Source organism: Octopus sinensis, linkage group LG19, assembly GCF_006345805.1.
Source record: "Octopus sinensis linkage group LG19, ASM634580v1, whole genome shotgun sequence".
NCBI classification, from domain to species: Eukaryota; Metazoa; Mollusca; class Cephalopoda; order Octopoda; family Octopodidae; genus Octopus; species Octopus sinensis.
The window spans coordinates 28936924-28961078 of record NC_043015.1 but is presented as its reverse complement, the minus strand read 5'-3'; the positions used below and the strand labels follow the sequence as shown (position 1 = coordinate 28961078).

General features: G+C 37.6%; 2 protein-coding genes across 2 annotated transcripts in view; one reads left to right on the top strand and one right to left on the bottom strand.

Annotated features, from left to right (window-relative positions):
• Nucleotides 1-10771, top strand: part of LOC115222137 (proteasome adapter and scaffold protein ECM29) — a 92696-nt gene extending 81925 nt beyond the window's left edge. Inside the window, exons 43-51 of the mRNA XM_029792271.2 lie at nucleotides 772-815; nucleotides 2358-2412; nucleotides 2938-3084; nucleotides 4076-4199; nucleotides 5379-5484; nucleotides 6786-6883; nucleotides 7406-7477; nucleotides 8611-8768; nucleotides 10277-10771. Of these exons, the coding sequence (XP_029648131.1) occupies nucleotides 772-815; nucleotides 2358-2412; nucleotides 2938-3084; nucleotides 4076-4199; nucleotides 5379-5484; nucleotides 6786-6883; nucleotides 7406-7477; nucleotides 8611-8759 (795 nt within the window). The 3' untranslated portion in view covers nucleotides 8760-8768; nucleotides 10277-10771. The remainder of the gene's footprint in view (nucleotides 1-771; nucleotides 816-2357; nucleotides 2413-2937; nucleotides 3085-4075; nucleotides 4200-5378; nucleotides 5485-6785; nucleotides 6884-7405; nucleotides 7478-8610; nucleotides 8769-10276) is intronic.
• A 5058-nt stretch (nucleotides 10772-15829) lies between these two features.
• The window catches only part of LOC115222398, a 101860-nt gene continuing 93534 nt past the window's right edge, over nucleotides 15830-24155 (bottom strand). Inside the window, exons 14-17 of the mRNA XM_029792628.2 lie at nucleotides 23922-23989; nucleotides 21474-21591; nucleotides 19971-20082; nucleotides 15830-18656 (exon numbers count right to left, since the gene is read on the bottom strand). Coding sequence (XP_029648488.1) covers nucleotides 18178-18656; nucleotides 19971-20082; nucleotides 21474-21591; nucleotides 23922-23989 — 777 coding nt within the window. The 3' untranslated portion in view covers nucleotides 15830-18177. The remainder of the gene's footprint in view (nucleotides 18657-19970; nucleotides 20083-21473; nucleotides 21592-23921; nucleotides 23990-24155) is intronic.

The following is a 24155-nucleotide window of genomic DNA, read 5'->3' as shown; positions in this document are numbered from 1 at the left end:
AACACTTACTTTGTTTTGTGATGTAAGAGATTTTCTAATCCAGAAGTCTTCAAAAGCACAGAACAACTGGTCATAATACCAAATAAGTAACATCAGCACCGTCACCGTGTCAATGAAGCTGAGATAAATGTGAAACAGCCACATTCATGAACATTTGCACACAGACACACACACATCATCATCGTTTAGCAGCCGCTTTCCATGCTAGCATGGGCTGGACGGTTCGACTGGGGTCTGGGAAGCCAGAAGGCTGCACCAGGCCCAGTCTGATCTGGCAGTGTTTCTACAGCTGGATGCCCTTCTTAACGCCAACCACTCCATGAGTGTAGTGGGTGCTTTTTACGAGCCACCAGCACAGGTGCCAGACGGGGCTGGCAAACGGCTACGAGCGGATGGTGCTTTTTACGAGCCACCAGCACAGGTGCCAGACGGGGCTGGCAAACGGCTACGAGCGGATGGTGCTTTTTACGTGCCACCAGCACAGGTGCCAGACGGGGCTGGCAAACGGCTACGAGCGGATGGTGCTTTTTACGTGCCACCAGCACAGGTGCCAGACGGGGCTGGCAAACGGCTACGAGCGGATGGTGCTTTTTACGAGCCACCAGCACAGGTGCCAGACGGGGCTGGCAAACGGCTACGTGCCACCAGCATACATATAGATACATGTGCACATGCACAAACACACATAATTGGCTTTCCCATCGAAGATCATTTCACCATGTCAAGTTCCTATATTATTCATTCTGAAAGTATCTGTTGTTTTTCTTTTAGGAAAATTTACTCGAAGCTGTGGGGAAGATATGCTGTAACTGCAAGTAAGTTTAATGTTATTTGACATCTGACTTTCACTACCACTCTTCTTCTTCTTCTCCCTCCTCCTTCCTTCTACCATTTAAGTCTTCCTTATCAGTTCATATTTGTAGTGAACAGGAAGTACATATAACTGAATCAACCTTCTGTCTGTCTGTGTGTATACATTTTTTTTATATGTATATGTAATGTATGTGTTAAATTGAGGATATTACTTTGAAGCTATTTCAAGACTAACAACAGAATATCTACTGATAGAGTTGGGTAGGTGACTCAATTTTCAGACTAGAATCGGACTTATTGCTAAATTGACTTGGATACACACACAAATACACAAAAATGCTAAATTGACTAAGGACACACACACAGACACAAATAAATATAAAACATTTAGATCAGTTCAAATGTGTTTGGGACATATTTGACATCTGGAAAGGTTGTATTGATTGCCGTTTGCTGTTGAAAAATAATTCTAGCTTTAGGCCAAAGTTGTTAGAAATACCAAGTCATTTCATGGTTACCCTTTTGGCAGAACAAGGAATGCATTTCTAACTTTTTTCAGAGTTGTCTCCCTTGTAGACATCAGTCTGCAAGGGAGACAACTCTGAAATAACTTTTGAAGTCTTTGTTTCCTTTGTGTGATATTGGTCTAAGTTCATCATAGTTTAACGTCCGTTTTCCGTGCTAGCATGGGTTGGATGGTTCGACCGGGCTCTGGGAAGCCAGGAGGCTGTACCAGGCTCCAGTCTGATCTGACTGGTTGGGAAATAAATGTTTGACAGGAGAGGTAGAAAGAAGGGGACATAATAAAGTAGATATATTGTATCTGTATCAACTTTGGTGTTGGGACTGGCTTCAGAATTCTGTTTAGTAGTTTTCTAGTACCGTAAATCCTCGAGTATAATCCGCATATTTTTCCCAAAATTTAAAGGTCAAAATCCCTAGTGCGTACTATATACAAGGTTAAAAATGAAAATTATTTTCTAAGCAATGTCCAAGTCTCTATTTGCTGTCTGGCAATGTTTATTCAGACGCATTTTGTGATGTCGGGCGCAAAAATACTTCAAGCTAAGCCTGAAAGCAATGAAGTCATAAAAGAATCATCCATAACTTGCAGTAAGCAACATTTATTAAACGTTATTACTGTTATTTCTTTATTTTCTGCTAACAAAATGCACAAAAATGCTACACGTTTGCATTATGTTATATATACAATAATAATAATAATAATAATAAAGGACGTTACCGTATACATTTTTACAAACCAAGGACATTATAAAGACCTCCTTGACTCAAGTTAGAGAAGAGGTGCGTATTATACACAAGGTTTAGGTTTTTCAGAGGTACAGCCCCCTAAAAATCCCTTGCATATTATACTCAAGTATTTACGGTATTTATGTTTCAGCTCTTTAATTCCTCTCAACTTCCAATTTATTGTATTGAAACTGCAATTTATGATTGATATGGCTAGTGCGTTTATTTCTACTTGTCATTTTCTTTCTCTTTTCACATTATTTTCATGCTTATTTCTAAACCATTTCCTACAGACCTTTATTAGAAGACAGAACAGAAGCAACTGAAGATAAACCAGATATCAACCAGGTTGGTAGATATTGTATTATAGCCTTCATTACTTACATTAATTATTATCCCCCAAGAGAGAACAATCAGCAAAGGAATCTTGATGTTGTTGACCAACCTGCTAGAAAAAGCAGTCAAATCACAACTCTCTATCTTAAAAGGGAAAGATAGATTCATTTCATCATCATCATCACTTAAAATACCTTTTCGTTACTTGCATGGGTCAAATAAGATTTGTTGAAGCAGATTTTCTATGACCAGATGCCTGTCCCATTGCTGCCACCTGTTTCCAGGTAAAGTGATATTTCCTGTGGCCAGGTATGTTTTCCACAGAACACTTGAAACAAAACAACATAACTTGTATGATGGTGATGCTCATTTACAGCCATCAATTGATGTCAAGACAAGGGTGCAAACACACACAATGGGCTTCTTTCAGTTTCTGTGTTAAAGTTGATGTATGTCCAAGGTTAAAGTTGATCTATGCATATACATAATTGATTTTATTTATTTATTTATTTTGTCTTGCAATCTGTATTTGTTTAGGTGCTCGATGTTGTCTTGAGAGAATGCAAGAAAGAGAACAAAGAATATCGAATAAAGGGTCTACACACTGCAGGTTCAATCCTTGAACTCTACAAAGTGGACAGGTTCGAGGTCCTTTGGCTGCTACTACAACCCTCTCTTAATACAGTAAGTATCTTATCATCAGTACCTCCTCCTCCATCATCATCATCACCACCATCATCATCGCCACCACCACCACCATCATCATCATCACCACCACCATCATCATCACCACCATCATCACCACCACCACCATCATCACCACCACCATCATCATCATCACCACCACCATCATCATCATCACCACCACCACCATCATCACCACCACCACTACCACCACCATCATCATCATCATGGTGATGGATTAGCAGAATTCTTAGAGGATTGTCAAAAGTGCCTTGTGGTATTATTTAGTTGTAGCACTTTATGATGTGAGTTCAAATCGTGTTGGAGTCAACTTTATCCTTCATCCTTTCGGAGTCAATAAAACAAGATACCAGTCAAATACCAGGGTTGATTTTATTGCTGATATTCTTCCCCCAAACTCAAGGCCCTGTGCGTCAGAATCATAAGCAATGTTGGACGAAATGCTTAGTAGCATTTCTTCTGACCCTTTATGTACCCAGTCCAAATTCCACTAAGGTCAGCTTTGCCTTTCATCCTTTTGGGGTCAAGAAAAGAAGTACCAGTTGAGCATCGATTTTTCCCTTTATTTCAGGCCTTGTGCCTGTAGCAAAAAGGATTATTATTATTTAGGCCGCAAACCCTTAGAATTGTTTGTTCATCAGACTAGAATTCTCCTCCAAACTTAAGGCCTTGCGTCTTATAATGCATTCACACACACACACACGTACATGCACATACAGATATCCATGCACTCTCACATATACACACTTGTACACTTTCTCACTTGCACACATTTCCACTCTCTCTCACACACACAAATACAAAATATAAAGTAAAACCTTGCCCATGTCTGCTCCTCAAAGAATGACTTTTCCACTGCAGATCCCTGAACGAAGTGAAACCCTGACCCTTGAATCTGAGTAAATTCCCAATGGCATGTTAGAAGCCGTTGTTACTAAAATCTGGCATTCATCTTTTGTTTTCATTTCAGTCAGAAAGTGATTCCAATGAAGATGAAGACAACTCAGTTACCAGCCTGGGAATCAAACTGGAATACCAACAGGCAGTATTTGAATGTTTGGGAAAAGTTTGGCCAGAAAATGCTCAGACACAAAGTAAGAATCATTTTTATTTGCTTCTCTGCTTTATTGCTACTTCAACATTCTTGTTGCAAACACGTTTTTTTTTTTTTTTTTTGTCTCTGGGGTGTTTTTTTTCTTACCCTGGCACCAACACCTTTATACTGACTCCTCAAACACTATTCCAGCAGCGAACGCCGTAGATATGGGGGCCTAGGTTGGGTTCCAGATCAGCCTTGACTGTCATCAGCCAGGTTTTTCTTTGTCCACCACATCGCTTTCGCCAGCCCTGAAGGGGAGCTGGGGCAATTGCTTTGTAGATGAATTCTCCTGGTTGACGACAGATGGCATGACCCAGCCAACGCAGACACCCCGCACTTAATATGAGCCAATGCTAGAGCCCCTTAGTTAGTGGTTCTGAGCCTTTTGTAGCTCAGTGGCCCCTTTCATCAAATGATTTTTTGCAAACGTTTGCTTTGTTATAAGAATTTGTGCTGTCTACACAAAATCCTATCCGTGTTTTAAACCCGGCAAAGATTTTTCGAAAATGTCTTTAAAATATAAATATTATAATCTGGTTTAAATATTTTATTTCTCAGAAAGAACATGGCCCCCACCATAGCATCCTTTTGACATTAGCTGTCCCCTTGGAACACTAATCCTGTATCTTTATCCTGACAATAGATGTCATGTCTTTGATTCCTGGCGGCACATTCTGACCTTTGTCACATTTATCCCTACATGTGAAGGCATGTGGCTTAATATTTCGGGCATTCAGCTCATGGTCATAAGGTCGTGAGTTTGATTCTTGGCAGCACATTATGTCCTTGAGCAAGACACTTTATTTTTCACGTTGCTCCAGTCCACTCAGCTGGTAAAAATGAGTTGTACCTGTATTTCAAAGGACCAGCCCTTGTCACATTGAATTTCCTTGAGAACTACATTAAGGGTACACGTGTCTGTGGAGTGCTCAGCCACTTGCACGTTAATTTCGCGAGCAGGCTGTTCCGTTGATTGGATCAACTGGAACCCACATCATCATAGCTAAACAGAGTGCCACTACAAAGTGGGAAATGCGTACAATATGTGTGGATTGACAGACACACATTTTCTCTCTTAGTGTAAACACTGTATCTATCCCAACATTTATTATCCTTGCCTTCAGGACAAACCACGAAACTATTAATGTTCTCTTTTTTTTCTTTTTCTTATCAGCCACCTATCAAGAGTTGTTTTGTGAGCAGCTGTGTCAGTCATTGATGAGAGGTGTGTGGAAGATACAGATTTCAATAATGAAGTCCATACAGAAATATCTGGACAGGTGAGTAGTCTAATACATTGATGTGGTGAGTAGGTGTGTCTGTGTGTGTGTTTTTGTAGATACCTTTGTTTGTCTCTGTGTGTGTTGTGTGTATTTTGTATGTATGTATGTTTGTCTGAGAGTGTGTCTGTTTTTGTACATATCCATTGTACTTGGCACTGTGGCCTCTTGATACGAAGAGATTGACTGTAAGAAAAACATTACACGCAAAATGGCCAGTATTCATCATCATCATTTTCATCGTTTAACGTCCGTTCTCCATGCTAGCACAGGTTGGATGGTTCAACCAGGGTCTGGGAAGCCAGGAGGCTGCACCAGGCCCAGTCTGATCTGACAGCGTTTCTACAGCTGGATGCCCTTCCTAACACCAACCACTCCATGAGTGTAGTGGGTGCTTTTTACGTGCCAGGCAAGGCTGGCAACGGCCACGATCGGATGGTTCTTTTACGTGCCACCAGCACTGGTATCACAACTACAATTTCCATTGATATTGATAACGTCATTAACTCCAAACGCTGTGCTGAGATGAACACAACTTAAGGTCACTGCAGAAAATAGCCATTAGTGTACTTTGCATATAGCTTCTTCACTTCTGAGGTGAGTCTGCCAGCATGCAGAAACAGAATAGGGACCGAAGGAAAATAATACATAGCCAGATAGTCACACTGTATACCAAATAATAATAAATCACTGTCTGTTAGAGAGCACAATGTGGGTATATTTGGTGTGAGCTACGGATCTTTGGGTTTAGTTGTTTAACTGTGTGGTTATGGGAGAAAAGTCTGTTTGATTTTTATTGTTTTCCTCATAAAATGAACATTTCTTATTCAGTGGTTTACACTTGAAGCTAACCAAACACTTCCATGCTTCTGATTCAAGTTTGTACTCTCTTTGCTCTTTTACTTGTTTCAGTCATTTGACTGCGGCCATGCTGGAGCACCGCCTTTAGTCGAGCGAATCGACCCCGGGACTTATTCTTTGTAAGCCCAGTACTTATTCTATCGGTCTCTTTTTTGCTGAACCGCTAAGTGACGGGGACGTAAACACACCAGCATCGGTTGTCAAGCAATGCTAGGGGGACAAAACACACACACACATATATATATATATATACATATATATGACAGGCTTCTTTCAGTTTCCTTCTACCAAATCCACTCACAAGGCATTGGTCAGCCCGAGGCTATAATAGAAGACACTTGCCCAAGATGCCATGTGGTTGGTTAGCAAGCTACTTACCACACAGCCACTCCTGCGCCTATTGTTTGTTAATTGTGTTTTTTTTTGTTTTTTCATAATAGGCTATTAATCTGGAAAGACCAGAATGCAGTGAGCAATAATGTTGCAATGGTTAGTAAGATTATCAACCAAATACTCTCGTCTGTGATACCATGTTTAGGTGAGTTTTAAACACCTTTCATTTGTTACTGTTAATTTTTTTTCTTTTGTTTTCTCATTCAATGCCAGCCACTTTAGCTGCATATCTTCATTATTATATTAACCCTTCTAGCCATCGCTCATTGTCTCTTTTTAACCAAATCCAGTGGCTAGCCTTCTCCACTGTAGTTTGGATATCGGTCATGGTGGTATTGACTTTACGATGAGTCGTCTCACACTCTGTCCAACAAACTCTACATCCGACTTCGATTGGAAAATGCTCTGCTTTCCAGCCTGTGTCCAGTCAATAGACAGTGATGTCAAGACAAGGGAACACACACACACTGATGAGCTTCATTCAGTTTCTGTCAACCTGATCCACTCACAAGGTTTGGGACTATACTAGAAGATAATTGCTCAAGATCCCATGCAGTGAGACTGGATCCCAAACTGCATGTTTAGAAAGCAAACCTGCTCCAATAACCTCTTTCCTAATTTCAAATCTGTGTTTCTCTCATTAAATGTTTGAATTTCTGTTTTGTAGGTAATATGAAATATTCTGTGATAAGATCAGAAGCAATGGTTGTGATAACACAAGTTGTCCGCAAGTTACACGGTGAGAACATTGCATTAATTTTTTGAGTTGCATTAATTCGTTGGAAATAACCTAGCCATGATCTAAGTTATTCTGGAATGATCTGAAGGCCTGTAACAGTGGAACATAGAACCACATCCGGAGGAGCCACAGAGCTGATTTGCATTCAGTTACTGACAAACATATTGTTTCTTCTCTCTCTCATTTTTGTTACTCTTATAGCAACATTGGTTCCTCAAAGCTAGCTGGTTTCATACCTCCACTACTCAGGTACCTTCAACCTCTTTGTCTTTCCACCACATGTCATCCTAGTTACGGTTAACCCTCCCCTGCATTAATATGATACCCAGTTCTTCCTCCTACTTATATAGAGAGCATGTAATGTCGGTCTACATCAAAGCTGTTTAGAATCTGAACAAAAATTTGAAACTGCAATACTCTTGTCCATTGAATGAGTGCAGCCACTCTGTATCTCACATACTATGTATCTCCAACCAGTCATAATACTTGTATTTTGTAACCTTTCACCAATGAAAAGCTAAAGTAATATGCTGCACTTGGACAGATTTCTTCCTTCTTCCCTGCCTCCTCCTTTAATGGCCGCTTTCCATGCTATCATGGGTTGGACGATTTGACTGAGGACTAGAGAACCAGATGGCTGCGCCAGGCTCCAATCTTGATCTGGCAGAGTTTCTACAGCTGGATACCCTTCCTAATGTCAACCACTCCGAGAGTGTAGTGGGTGCTTTTACGTGTCACCGGCACGAAGGCCAGTCAGGTGGTACTAGCAACGGTTACGCTCGAAATGGTGTTTTTTACATGCCACCAGCACAGGAGTCAGTCACGTGCCACCAGCAGAAGTGCCAGTAAAGCAATGCTGGTAATGATCATGCTCAAATGGTGCTTTTTATGTGCCCACCGCCACAGAAGCCAGACAGCTGCTCTGGCAGTGATCCCGCTTGGATGGAGCTGTTAGTGCTCCACTGGCACAGGTGGGAGTCATCGAATTTGGTTCAATTTCACTTGCCCCAACAGGTCTTCGCAAGCAGAGTTTAGTGTCCAACGAAGGGCGGTTGGCATGGGTGCCAGTCGTCGGATGAAGTTCAATTTCGAATTCGCCTTATATTTATCATGTTTGTTTCTTTTTCTCTTAGACTTGGATAACAGAGCATTGTTGACAGAGAAATTATCTGAAGAGTTAATGAACAGCCTGACCCCATTCATGGAGAATGATAAGAGTGAGATGCACCAGAAGGCAGTCGATGTGGCCTCGTTGCTAAAACCCAGCATGGAGATCTCCTGATCACTTTAGGTAGCTACATATACACACCCAGCTAGCTGTCTTTTATACACAGACAATACCATCACATAAATCTGTGGAACATTATTTTACATTTTATACTGCATATATAAATGTATATATATATATATGTAATATTTATGTGTTCCAATTTTTCATCGTTTACTTAGATGGGTTAACGAATCATAGCAATCATATTCTGTGGTTCTTACTTTTATCGTTAAGCCCATGTCATTAAAGGTCTTATTGTACAGAACTTCTTGCCTAGTTTAGATATTCGATTAAGATTTTTTTTTTCAACTTCAAAGGAACAGAGTAATTATCATACGATAACTATTTATAATATTTCATATCCACTAGACGAATCTCTTATTCTTTTATAGCTATTAAAATATTAACAGATGTGGAGAATGTATGTATGTATGTATACATATATATACACACACATATGCATGTATGTATATTCATGTATGTGTGTGTATGTATGTATATATATATATACATATAGACCGGAGTAAACACATAAATGTGAAACAAGGTGGAAAAAAGAGTACTCAAATACCAGTGGTAGAGTAATATGCTTTATTTTAAGCAGCAGAAAATTCAACAAAATCTGTTACTCTGAGTTTCTCGTTGCCGTTCATCAGACAGTTTGCAAAAACTGTCTCATGAACGGCAACGAGAAACTCAGAGTAACAGATTTTGTTGAATTTTCTGCTGCTTAAAATAAAGTATATATACATATATATATATATATGTGTGTATATATATATATGTATGCATATATAATTTATATTTGATTGAAGGCCAGTCATCCATTTCCAAATATGTTTATATGTGTATATATATATATACATACAGACACATACACGTAGGTATCTATATGTATGTATGTATGTATATATATAAGATGGAGGTGGAAACAGTACAGAAATAAATCCAAGACATTTCAATTTAAGAGAGAATTTAACTCTTTGTATAATTTTCATTTTATATAGTTTTTTTTAATTAAATTCCATCTTAAATTGAAAATGTCTTAGACTTACAACTGTGCTATTTCCACGTCTATCTTCAACTATACATGTATATATATGTGTACTTGTATATGTGTGTGTATATATATATATATATATACATATAAATACATTTTTTGATTGTCTTAATAACCTACCAGATGCTGGAGCATATTTCCATCCCGACATCCTAAGCTTGGAGTTTTATTATCGCAACCGAATAATTTGTGTGTGTGTATATATATATGTATTTATATGTGTATATATAGATATGTGTGTGTGTGTATATATATATATATTGCATGTATATACATGTTTATATAGATATGTATGCATATATGTACGTATACGTGTATATATAATCTATATGTATGCATATATGTGTGTATATATATATATATATATATATATAGAGAGAGAGAGAGAGAGGAGATCCAGAGCTTCTCAATATAGAAGAGACTTAGTAGTGCTCAAATGATTGAAACTTCAACTCCAATGTCTTTACAGGGGAGCAATTCCACACGGTAAAGAATGGCTATAAAGAGAGGGATCCAGTTGAGCTGATATAGAAGCAGTTACGCAGAGAGACAGATATATATCTAATTTGTTGATCCACATAAATAGCCCCCTCTCTATATATATATATATCTACATGTATGTATATATGTACCTTTGACTTTTTGGAACAATTGCAAATATCATTTCATAGAAGTAATTATTGGGGATAATTTTTTTCCTAATCCTAAATTCAATTTTGGGGATTATCTCCATCAGTTTTGTTCTTGTTACCCTCATTTCAGTTTTTTGGGGAACTACTTGCATAATAAAACCTATTACATCACTCGGCAGCGGGATTAAAGGATTAAAATAGGAAATCTTGTCATTGCTATACGAGTAAAACTTGTTATTCTAGTAGTGGCCTCAAAATAGAATTTTAATTTAGGTTTTTTTAAGTTCTTATGACATAAAAATTGAGAAAAATAAAAATTTGTGTACAAATTACTATTTTGTTTGTTGAATATTATATTCCTTATTTAATTGGATGCTAAAAATACCTCAGCTGAGATTGTCATTTAAAATTTTTTTTAAATGTCTACATTTTCAACTTTTGTGGAAAACAACAAATTCTGGACTTAGTTTTCATTTAAAAAAAAATTTTATTTCACTGACATTTTTTATTCCACTATTTTTGATAATGCTATTATTATTATTGGTGTTTAGTTCTAAGTCAACCTTGTGTCGGCCTTTGATGAATGGCATCCCAGGCACGTAAAAAGCACCCACTACACTCACGGAGTGGTTGGCGTTAGGAAGGGCATCCAGCTGTAGAAACATTGCCAGATCAAACTAGAGCCTGGTGCAGCCTCCTGGCTTCCCAGATCCCCGGTCGAACTGTCCAACCCATGCTAGCATGGAAAGCGGACGTTAAACGATGATGAGGTGCAGGTATGACTGCGTGGTTAAGAAGCTTGCTTTGTAACCATGTAGTTTTGAGTTCAGTCCCACTGCACAGCACCATGGGGCAAGTATCTTCTACTATTAAGCACGAGATCAATCAATGCCCTCGTGAGTGAATTCGGTAGATTAGAAACTGTGTGGAAGGCTGTTGTGTGTGTGTGTTGCCCTACAACTTAGCAGTTCAGCAAGAGACCAGAAGAATACCACAAAAAAAAAAATCTTCCAGATAGGCGCAGGAGTGGCTGTGTGGTAAGTAGCTTGCTTATCAACCACATGGTTCTGGGTTCTGTCCCACTGCGTGGCACCTTGGGCAAGTGTCTTCTACTATAGCCTCAGGCCTTGTGAGTGGATTTGGTAGACAAACTGAAATAAGCCTGTTGTATATATGTATATATATATGTGTATGTATATGTGTGTGTGTGTGTATATATGTGTGCATGTATATATATATAATGTATGTGTGTGTATATGTTTGTGAGTCTGTGTTTGGTCCCCCCCAACATTGCTTGTATGTTTACATCCCCATAACTTAGTGGTTCGGCAAAAGAAAACCAATAGAATAAAGTACTAGGCTTACAAAAGAATAAGTCCTGGAGTCGATTTGCTCGACTAAAGGCGGTGCTCCAGCATGGCCGCAGTAAAATGACTGAAACGGGTAAAAGATAACTGCAAAGAAAAAAATAAAGAGACAGGTGCATATTGAATGAAAAGCCAGACAATCGACTTACATAGAATTTTTACATTTTATTTCATTTTTTGGTGTGGGTGTCTAATAAGAGGGCTGTTGGGTATTGAAGACTTGAAAACAATATTTACCAAAGTTGTCACCCCTATTCATTATAGAGATCAGGCAATATACACCCCCCGTTCACCTCAATATTTTCGGCTGTTCTAAAATAAGAATTTCCGAGATTTATTCATAGAATAAACCGAATCAAAACAGTTTTAAGAATGCTGCCATCCTTATTCAACACATTTACAGCCTGATAATATAGATATCTTTAAATTGAAAATGCAAAGGGGTGTATCAAACAGACCCCCACCTCCCCCAGTTATTTTTTGGGGGTGGTTTTATTTTTAAAATATATATATACATTAAATCTATGTACATTAGGTTAAACATTTCTATAATGGATAACAAACAAAACACAACTAAGAACAATTTATATCTATATACATATATATACTCTTTACCCTTTTCCTTGTTTCAGTCATTTGACTGCGGCCATGCTGGAGCACCGCCTTTAATCGAGCAACTCGACCCCGGGACTTATTCTTTGTAAGCCCAGTACTTATTCTATCGGTCTATTTTGCCAAACCGCTAAGTGACGGAGACATAAACACACCAGCATCGGTTGTCAAGCAATGCTAGGGGGACAAACACAAACACAAACATACACGCACATACATATATACGACAGGCTTCTTTCAGTTTCCGTCTACCAAATCCACTCACAAGGCATTGGTCGGCCTGGGGCTATAGCAGAAGACACTTGCCCAAGATGCCACGCAGTGGGACTGAACCATGTGGCTGGTTAGCAAGCTATATATATATATACTTGCTGCGATGACATCTCTCACGCCGGACTTCTTTCTGATGATCTCGCTACTTATGTGCTCTCTCAACGAGATACCAAGCATTGACCTTTCCATGGCTCTTTGAGCCGTTACCAGTCTTTGCTCTTCTCTCTTTGTGGTAGCCCATGTTTCACTACCATATAACACCCGGAAGACCTCCACGACGGTGGAGTTACGATTTCAGGAGGGCGATTGGGATCACGTGGATGAGAAAGGCGCGATCCAGAGAGGAGTGGACAGCGTGCTGTGACCAGTGGTGTCAAATGGACGCCTGACGGACTGGTCGGTCAAAGTGATATATATATATATATATATATATGTATGTATGTATATACACACGCATATTTCTTCCATAAACACAAGGCCCGAAATTTCGGAGATGGAGGTGGTCAATTTAATTAACACCATTGACCCCAGAAGAATGAACAGCAAAGTGAACCTCAGCACATAAAGAACCATAATAACATAATAATTACCACAAGGCATTTTTGTCCAACAATCCAACAACTGCTGTATTTGAGGGGGTTTTCAAGAAATTTAAAATCTGAATTAGAATGATTTTTTTTTTTAGCAAGATGTGCTTGGGTGCTCCCAGCCCCCTACTCCGTTATTATATGCAAAGTCGGGACAGACGCACGTCCAAGCTGAAACGAATGAGGAAGATGAGACTGTTGTTTAACATTTAAGCTCGTCATAAGGACCGTACTAATTACTAATGGAATGAATCGGTATGAGGACTCGGGATAAAAAATAGATTTCAGTCATCAGAAGGAACTTCTACTCTACAGCACTCATTCATGGAATTCTAACCTACGTAGAAATATAAAACAATCTGTTTGTTTTGATTTTTTTTAGTATCTAAGCTAGTCATATTTGGCCAAACCATTCTACCTATTTTATGCTCAAACTGGCCTGATCCAGCCTCTTACACCTATCCTACAATGTCATTTTAAAAACGAACAATTACATTGTCAAAATCTTGAAGTTACAAGATTTTGACACAGGCCGTTCAAAATAATGTAGAAAAAATAAGCATTACCTTTCAGTTTGCCAAAAGAGGCCCCTCCATTTAGAAATTTGTTGCCCTTAAGCTAAAGTAAAAATTAATCAAAGTTAACAGGAAAAGGGAGCATCAGGGGTTAAACTCCTGCCAAGAGTAAACTGGATGATGTACAGGGTTCATGGTACAAAAATAATAAATTTAATTTTTTTGACTTTCAGTTTGTTGTTTCTCATTGAAATTTGTGATAAACCAAAACATCTTTACAAACGGAAACTAATGAAATGAAATATGTAATATGAAGAATTCTGTACAACATGTCCTAATGGGAGAAGAGTTTTGGCATGTTAATTTTTTTTTTTTTTTTTTTAAAAAGAGGCCCTTACAGAAATCCCATCAAGATTCTCACATTTGGTCTATTTAAATTTTTTTTTTTTTTAAAGAGGCCCTTACAGAAATCCCATCAAGATTCTCACATTTAGTCTATTTAAGCTCATACAAGTAAAGAGCTGACAACACACGGACTTATTTACAAGGAGAAATTAATTACTTACAAGAGCATGAGGTTTTAGGACTTAAGGCAGCTGCAATAACGTAAGAATGGTTGACATTGTCATGAATAATCAATGTTGATAATTTGCTAAATGGCACCTGAAACAAGATTAGTTATAAAAGCTGTTAGAAAATTACACAACTTCCTACAACATAAATGCTACGATAGTTTGGGAGGAACAGGTGAATGTCACTAAACTCTGCGGACCAAAGACTTCTCAATAGTTACGCTTGTTACACACAGAGAAATGGGGATGAATTCTGGATATTCCTAAATACACGAAATCGTCATAAAATATTTTGATCATTCATGTCAAATTACATTAATTAATGTTGCCTTCTTAAACATACTAAGCCTTGAATTCGTAAGGAGAGAGCGCAAATAAGATCCTACTGTGATTATGTATTTTGTGGGGACAGGAGTTTGATGTATTTTTGGGTGTGTGGGGGGGGACAGGAGTTTGATGTATTTTGGGGGGTTTGGGGGGACAGGAGTTTGATGTATTTTTGGGAGTGTGGGGGGACAGGAGTTTGATGTATTTTGGGGGGTGGGGGGACAGGAGTTTGATGTATTTTGGGGGGTATGGGGGAGGGGACAGGAGTTTGATGTATTTTGGGGGGTTTGGGGGGGACAGGAGTTTGATGTATTTTGGGGGGTTTGGGGGGACAGGACTTTGCTTGATGGTGTGAGGGGACAGGAGTTTGCTGTACTTTTGTGTGTGTGTGTTTCTTTTTTAGGACCAACTATTTTCATAATTTCAAATCAATATTCGAAGACAAATGATTCAAAATAATTTATGACCATTAGAAGTTGGCATGTGGTGCATAAACGGAAATGTAAGATTAATCAACATGCATTGTAGATCTTATTTCAATGTTAATTACACCTCAGGTTATTTACACAAAAAGAAATGTTAATTTGTAAGTCTTTCTTCGTTTTCATCAAAACCACAATTCACAAAAACTACCTGAAAAAAAAAAATTTTAATTTTTTTACTAATTGCTTTGTTTACAATTAAAAGAACTATAAATATTAATTACTACCATTATTTATAGCATCAGTTTTAATATTACTCAGCATCGTCTAAGATAAATTTGTAAAAAATTTTTAAAACACTATGTATGTATGTATATATATATATCAAAAATAAGCAACAAGAATAACTTCGGTAACTTGGTACGATCGTTTCCGCTACATCATTTTATTAAATAAAATGATGTAGCGCGGAACGATCGTACCAAATTACCGAAGTTATTCTTGTTGCTTATTTTGATTATAATCACCCCATGGATTTATATGAATAACACCATACAAAATCCTGGTACATCTAACTTAAGTACCATATTCATTTGAATCTAAATTTTGCTGAACTTATATATATAAATAAGAATGGTGAAATAACATGTAGCAGAACCATTATATAATGGTTCTGCTACATGTTATTTCACCATTCTTATTTGTTTTTTTGTGAGGTGTATTTACTTTTAATTTCCACTGCTTATTCATTTAACAGTTCTTCACTTCATAGAGAGAGCTTAACTCTGCTTCATGGTGTTAATCACTGTTACCAATATTCATTTCCTTTCATTAATATACTTGACTGAATTTGAACTCAATATATTACTGATATTTTACTGATCTGGACATATTCAAGATACTCCAACCAGAACAGACTCGAGAGATAATATTCTAAAATGGTGAAGTATTTTTGTCCAATACTCTCCAGCGTTCATCTCTCCATTCCCTTTCGTTATATTTATAGAGTACGAAGAAGAGAATTATCAAATCTAAGAAAATAAATCGATGGAGTATGATATATTATTAATTTGAAGATTATTTCCAATTTTCTAAAATGTAGATGAATAACATTAAAGCCTTGATTTTTTTAAAATTTGTTTTCAGTTTTTCAAATTGAAGCTGGAAACAAAAAGATAGCTGCCATATTTATTTTTCCTGGGATTGAAAAAAAAAACAAAAAAGGATTTTGTTAGATGAGAGAATTCAAGTTATAAAAAGTAAAAGGAATCCTAAGTAGGCATTTTAAACCAAAAGCAATTCTTGCATGAATAATAATAGTTCGTTATGCTTGATGCCAGAGAATTATAATATCAGAGCCTTGTATATCTACCCTAGCATTTACAACCAGAAATTACTGGTGTTTGAGAGACAGGGACAGAGAGAGAGAAGGACTTCTGTTGAAAAGCTGAACAAGTGATTACATGCCAAAAGGGGGGGAACAGAGAAAGAGGAATGCAAAGAAGTGGTGATGGTTGTGGTGGTGGTGGTGGTAGTTGTAACAGTAGCAAGGGGAGGGGGAGGAGGTATATTTTAGCCGCTGGAACACAAGATGTAAGGACAGAAACTGAACCTAAAACTCTACTGATGGTGTATTCTGATATTACAAGGGGGGCTGTGTGTGGTTTCACTACAACATCAACCACAATCCAGCATTATTGTCCAAAGATTAACCCAGATCCATTGAAAATAACTGCAGGGCATGGATTTTTATTTTTTGTTTTTTTTTTACAAGCCCCTTATTTGAAAATTCCAAGAACTTACTGAAATAATAAAAGACAACAGCTAAGAGAAATATTTTGTTTTGTTCTTTTTTATAATTTAACAAACGTTTCCTGCTAATAAATTACAGTATATACTACTGCTGTATGTATGTTGTTGAAGTTTCCAGACTGAAACTGCAAACTTTTATTAACATTTTTAACTAAAGTTATGTAACGATCACCATACAGTGAAACTGTTTAGTTTACTAAACAGTAATTAAATGTTTCATGAGTAAAGAACTCCTTGCGAGAGTAGCATGAGGGGTTTGGTAAAGAACAATACTTATAGAAATGGTGTGGATGATGATATATTGGAGAAGATGAAGTAGAGTCCTTGATGATGATGATCTGAGAGTTTTTACAGCAATGGTGTGTTTATGATGGATAATGGAGTCCTTTGTATGGAATGGTGTGTATATGGTAGGTAACAAGGAGGTCTTTGTAGCAATGGTGTATATGATGGAGACATTCCCTGTCATGAAGTGTAGTCCTTGTGGCAATGGTGTGTGATGAAGAACAGTCCTTGAAGCAATGAGTGAGCAATCCTTGAGGTGTTGTGTATAACAATAGAGCAGTTCTTTATAGCAACAAAGAGTTTTGATGAGTAAAAAGTTCAGATTATTAACAGCATTTTTTTTTGAGGAGTTATTAAACAATGATAATGGGGGCGGGGTCTTTAACGAGTAATTAACAGTTTATCCATTCATTAATATTGCTGCCAGATCCACATTTAAAAAATATTTAATTACAAAAAAAAAAAAAAAATACAGAACTACGAAAAATAACCTCTTAAATCAAAAAAAATTTAAATAAAATTGTTTGCATTCTGTTTTTACTTGTTTTAGTTTTTTTTTTTTCTTTTTACTTTTAAATTTACAATTAACACAATTAGTTTAATGTTTAATGACTTGGATGAATGCGAGTTACGAGTTGATGAAAGTGGTTGTAACCTGCTGTTTTTATAATTGAACTTCCGTAAATCTTCCGTCTCTCCTGCCCTTTTTAACATCATATATATACATATATACACATATATATAATCAAGGAGAGACGTCAAATTGTTACAATATTATGACTTCTTAAGACTCACAGAATGCAGTGGCATGAATTTTGTATTCGGTCAGTTAATATTCTACTTTTTGGTAGGTGCTTGCGTACGTTATACATATGCAAGCTGTTCTCTGTTATTCCTTGTTCACACACTAAATGTAAAACTTGGAAAAAAAACGTCACTCAACAGTGGGGCCAATGCATAGAAAATTTAATCCGGTTGGATGATTTGTGTATCATCAGGGATGTTATATGACGTACTGAAGTTCTCGTAGTTTTCTGGAGCCAGGCTGAAAACACTATCAATCATAAGTGTGGAGGAATTAGTGTCGAATTCTGGTATTTTCTGTTCTGCGTCCCATTCTGGTGAGAGTATAATGACATCATCGTCATTGCTAATAGGTTCATTGCAGTTTGGTGTAGGTTGGCGACACTGTGCCATCAGGATTTGGTTCTGAGGAACTGTTGTGGTCTCGGAGACCACATCGACGTCGCAGTCTTCGTCAGAGATTATCTGACATTCGAAAGTTGAGGGATGATTTGATGGAACGAACTTGAGAGGAGATCCCATGTCTTCATACGTCTGTGCCGTGGATATCACTGGAGGTTTGTACATGTCAAATGGTAAGCCAGCGTCATCAAGAATTTTATTGATCTCCGATTCGACGTAACCGATTTCATATAATTCTCCTGTTTAAAAAAAGAACAACACACTCCAATAAAGTTTGAAAAAAAAAAAACATTAATAAGGAGGGAATATTTAAAATCAACATTTATCTTTAATATCTTCATCCTTCAAATCTAAGAAACTCTGAAAACTCTTCAGAGAGTAATTGCTGGAAACCAAATAGGTGAAGATGCATGGCCTAGCTGGTTAGGACGTTGCAGTCATGATTACAAGATCATGGTTTCAATTCCTGGACAGGGCAGTGCATTACATTCTTGAGCAAAACACTTCACTTCAAATTGTTCCAGTCCACTGTTCTAAACAAATAACCCTGCAATTGACCGGTGTCCTGTTCAGGTGTGGAGCGTTGTGATCTGGGTCACTTGTATGCTGTGGAAACTGAGTAATGTCCAGGGGTTGCTGATGATGAATTCAAGTAATTGGTTTTTTTCATAGCCACAAAGATCAGTGCAGAGGAAGATACATGGAAGATTGACTCAGTATACAATAGGAAATTATTTTATCAACTCTAATATGAATTGATGTTTAACTCTTTAGTGTTTAAACCGGCTGTATCTGGCCCAAATATTCTACTCATATTATGCTCAAACTGGCCAGAACCAGTATCTCACACCTACCCTGCAATGTCATTCTAAAAATAAACAATTACATCTTTCAAATCTTGAAGCTATAAGATAATACCAGGTTAATTTTTTTAAATGTAAATGAATAAGGATTACTTCTGACATATTAATTTGAACACTAAAGGGTTAAACACCAAAATAGGCAATAAAACTTAGTTTAATATTTAAATTAATCTAATGCTTTTTAGTCTTTTTAATCATTTCCATTTTTCTGAATACACTTACCAAACTTGAACCCAGAAAAATCAAACAAGAAGCATCAAAGAATTATAAACCATTTTTTCTCCCTTTCAGAAAGGTGTAGTCTTAGTAGGAAAGACAGTACGAACAGCTTATTTTCAGAGTCTCAAAGACTGGTGAAAAGGAGAATCCACTAAAGGCACCCAAGGTGATGTGTGGTGCTGTTAAACTGCATTGCAGATTAAGTCCCCCACCAAAGAACAGGAATAGGCTTACACACAGTTTGCATCTATCAGATTTCACTGAGAAAATTTCATAAGAAATCCCCATCAATGATATAATTTGCTCCTGCCTCAACAATTAGAAATATATACAAATTTCAAAAACACTTTGTAACTACACAAACAGGGCATACACACACACAGATATATGACTGCCAAAATTTATAGATATGCTTCAACACTTGATTAAAAAGATTTTAAATGAATTCAAAAGTGAGGGGAAAATAATTACCTTTAACTTTTGATAACTTCTCCCAGAGAAAGTTATTTTTTGTATACAAACAACTTATCAGTGATACTAAACTATCTTCACCAATCTTTAAGGTATGGACGAGTTCTATTGCCTGTCAAAATAAAAAAGCTAAATCAGTTTCCATTTATTGAACACGTGGTATTATTAATTTATTCCTATTTTTGTTGATAATATCAATCCTTCACAGAAATCTTTAAAATCTAGGCATTTAGGTGACTCACTGTACCATATGTAATGTGAGAAAATTAATGTTAAAACTTAACGATCTATTCATAACTCATTATTACTGTCTATTCGTGTTTTATAAAACCAAAATAAACTCAGATACTGAGAAAAAAAAATCATGCCAGTCACAAACATGTCTTTGTCCATGTACGGTTACACATGGCTGGCTACATTGACATGGAAATGTAAAGCAAATGAGATGATAACTGCTGACGAAAAGTAACCTGACTTGGTGGTAACAAAGTGAAATCTGAGAACATTTGAGATCTCTCTGATAAGAGGACATTGCACGAGGATTATACGGGGAGATATACAGTAACAAGAAAGAAAAATTGTTCAAATATCTCCAATAACGAAGGAGATAAACACAGGCCATTTTGATTGATTTAGTTTAACAAGACCAAATAAGGTCAACACTATTTGCATGAATTCATAAAATGAAACCTGTAGGCACAGTTGGTCAAACAATTAAGATCAATTCAGTCACAAGGTCACAGGTTCAATCCCATTTCATAGCATGATGAGCAATTGTCATTTTCTTTGAACTTGGTTTGACCCATACCTAATAAGTGAAATTGCATAGGTGATAACTGTGTAGAAGCTCATTGGATGGACTGTACTTGGAATTCAAAGGTATGGCCTAGTTACAGTATACTTAATTATTCCCCCAAGAATTACATTAAAAGGTATATATGTCCATAGAATACTCAACTACTTACACGCTTATTCAATTCGCCTTGTATAACTTTTTGAATATCTTAGCACTTATAGTCAGAAACTATAACCAAGATCCATTTCTATATATATATTTTCTTTATTTCCATACATCCAGTCCACACAGTAAAGTGGTTGGCATTTGGAATGGCATCCAGCTGTAAAAACCTTGCCAAAACTGACCTCACCTGTGCTGGTGCCACATAAAAAGCACTCTGTCCACTTTGCTGGGTGGTTGATGTTAGGAAGGGCATCCAGCCCTGAAAACCCTGCCAAAACAGTCTGATGCAGGTCAAACTGTCCAACCCATGCCAGTATGGAAGATGGATGTTAAACAATGATGATGATGACTGGGTACTCTTGCTGGGTACAATTATTTCGGTGGGAAGCGGGATGCAGTTTAACCTTCAGCAGAGTGCATTTTCTCTAGAATTGTATTTCCCGCCACTGCTCTGTTACTACAGGGGAGAAAACTCATATGGTGACATGATGCACCTACAGCGTGCTAAAGATTAAGCAAACCCAAGTTGCAAACATACTTACTGTATCCAAAATAACTTGCTTTGGAAGAATCTTATTCCTATTCTCTGGATCATTCTCATACACTACCAACTGTAACATGGTCATTTTGCTCAGTATTTGAAGACGACGTTCCCGTTCCCTGAAGAAAATGACAAAAAATATTTCTTTAACCTTTTACCATTCATGTTTTTCTCTGTCAAATATAATTCTTCTTTATTCACATTATTCTAAATTAATCATACATTATCTTGTAGCTTCAAAGATTCAACGACACAATTGTCTACTTTTAGACAGACATTGTGAGCCAAGAGCACCATCCAAGCGTGATCATTGCCAGAGCGGCTAACTGGCTTCCATGCCGGTGGCACAGAAAAGGCACCATTTGAGCGTGATCGTTACCAGCGTCGCCTTACTGGCACCTGTGCTGGTGGCATGTGTAAAGAGATTTGAGCGAGGTCGTTGCCGGTACCTATTTCTTTATTACCCACAAGGGGCTAAACACAGAGGGGACAAACAAGGACAGACATAGGTATTAAGTCGATTACATCGACCCCAGTACATAGCTGGTACTTAATTTATTGACCCCGAAAGGATGAAAGGCAAAGTCGACCTCGGCGGAATTTGAACTCACAACGTAACGGCAGCCGAAATACCACTAAGCATTTCGCCCGACGTGCTAACGCTTCTGCCAGCGTCGCCTTACTGGCACCTGTAAGAAGATTCGAGCAAGGTCATTGCCCGTACCACCTGACTGGCCCCTGTGCCGGTGGCATGTAAAAAGCACCCACTACACTCTCAGAGTGGTTGGCGTTAGGAAGGGCATCCAGCAGTAGAAACTCTGCCAGATCAAGATTGGAGCCCGGTGCAGCCATCTGGTTCCCCAGCCCTCAGTCAAAATCGTCCAACCCATGCTAGCATGGAAAGCGGACGTTAAACGATGATGATGATGATGAAGATGATTGTAGGGAAGGTGTGTTTAAGGCCAGAGCGGACTGATTTGAACATAAACAAGTATAGGCGCAGGAGTGGCTGTGTGGTAAGAAGCTTGTTTACCAACCACATGGTCCCGGGTTCAGTCCCACTGCGTGGCACCTTGGGCAAGTGTCTTCTACTATAGCCTCGGGCCGACCAAAGCCTTGTGAGTGGATTTGGTAGACAGAAACTGAAAGAAGCCCGTCATATATATGTATATATATGTATGTATGTGTATATATATATATATATATATATATATATATGCGTGTGTGTGTTTGTGTGTCTGTGTTTGTCCCCTGGCATTGCTTGACAACCGATGCTGGTGTGTTTACGTCGCCGTTACTTAGTGGTTCGGCTAAAGAGACTGATAGAATAAGTTCTGGGCTTACAAAAAGAATAAGTCCCAGGGTCGAGTTGCTCGACTAAAGGCGGTGCTCCAGCATGGCCACAGTCAAATGACTGAAACAGGTAAAAGAGTAAAAAAGAGTAAAGAGTAAGTAGAATATTTAGGCTAGATATGGTTGGTTTAACCGTTTAGCATTCTATCAAATGTAATGCTTATTGATTCACATTGCTTTGAATTAGTCATGCATTACCTTGTCACTTCGAGATTTTGATGACGTGATTGTTCATTTTTAGAATGCTATTATATAGGGTTGGTGTGAGAGGCTGAATCTGGCCAGTTTGAACATCTCAATTCCCTTTTATTTTTATAACATCTTGATCCAGCATAGGAGAACGGGGGATTGGGAAAATAACTGTATAATAGATTATGACCACAGAAAGGACATGATAGCTACACAATTGTGAACAACCATGTATAAATATGCATAGATGTGCATATACACACATGCACATCCATGCATTCTTTTATTTGTTTCAGTCATCTGACTGTGACCATGCTGGAGCACTGCCTATTAAGGGCTTTTTAGTCGAAGAAACTGATCCCAGGACTTATTCTTTTTATGTCCCTGCTAAGTTACGAGGACATAAACACACCAACACCGGTTGCCAAGTGATGGTAGGAGGTGGGGTTTACAAACACAAAGACACATACGCATAAATAAATATATATATATATATATATATATTATATATATATATATATATATATGACAGGCTTCTTTCAGTTTCCAGCTACCAAATCCACTCACAAGGCTTTGGTCATCCCAAGGCTGTAATAGAAGACACTTGCCCAAGATGTCACACAGAAGGACTGAACCTACCACCATGTGGTTGGAAAGCAAGCTTCATGCCACACAGCCATGCCTGCACCTACATACACAAATACATATACCAGTAATTACATAGATATATTTGCCTATATTTATAAGTACATCAATGTTTTTACCATATGTCTATGAACCAAGTCTAGTGCGAGTTAATGTTGTAAAAATCTGACAACCTTTATGTATTATTGGTATTTAGTTGTTGCAATAATTCGGTTTCAACAAAATAAAAAACAGTGCTTCATAAAAGAGGAATATCACCAACCTAGACATATGACGTGAACGCTGGATATCATTCCTGAACCTTTTGCTGTTTCTCTTGTCTTTTGCGGACTGAAAAATTAAAGAGAACAGTTACATAATTATTAATGGTAATCCTTATCGTTAATTATTAAATAACAAATAATCATAATTATCATTTTAACATTCATTTTTTTCCATATTCGCATGGGTTGGATGGAGCTGTTAAGACATACATTCTTTATTTTGTTGCCTTTCT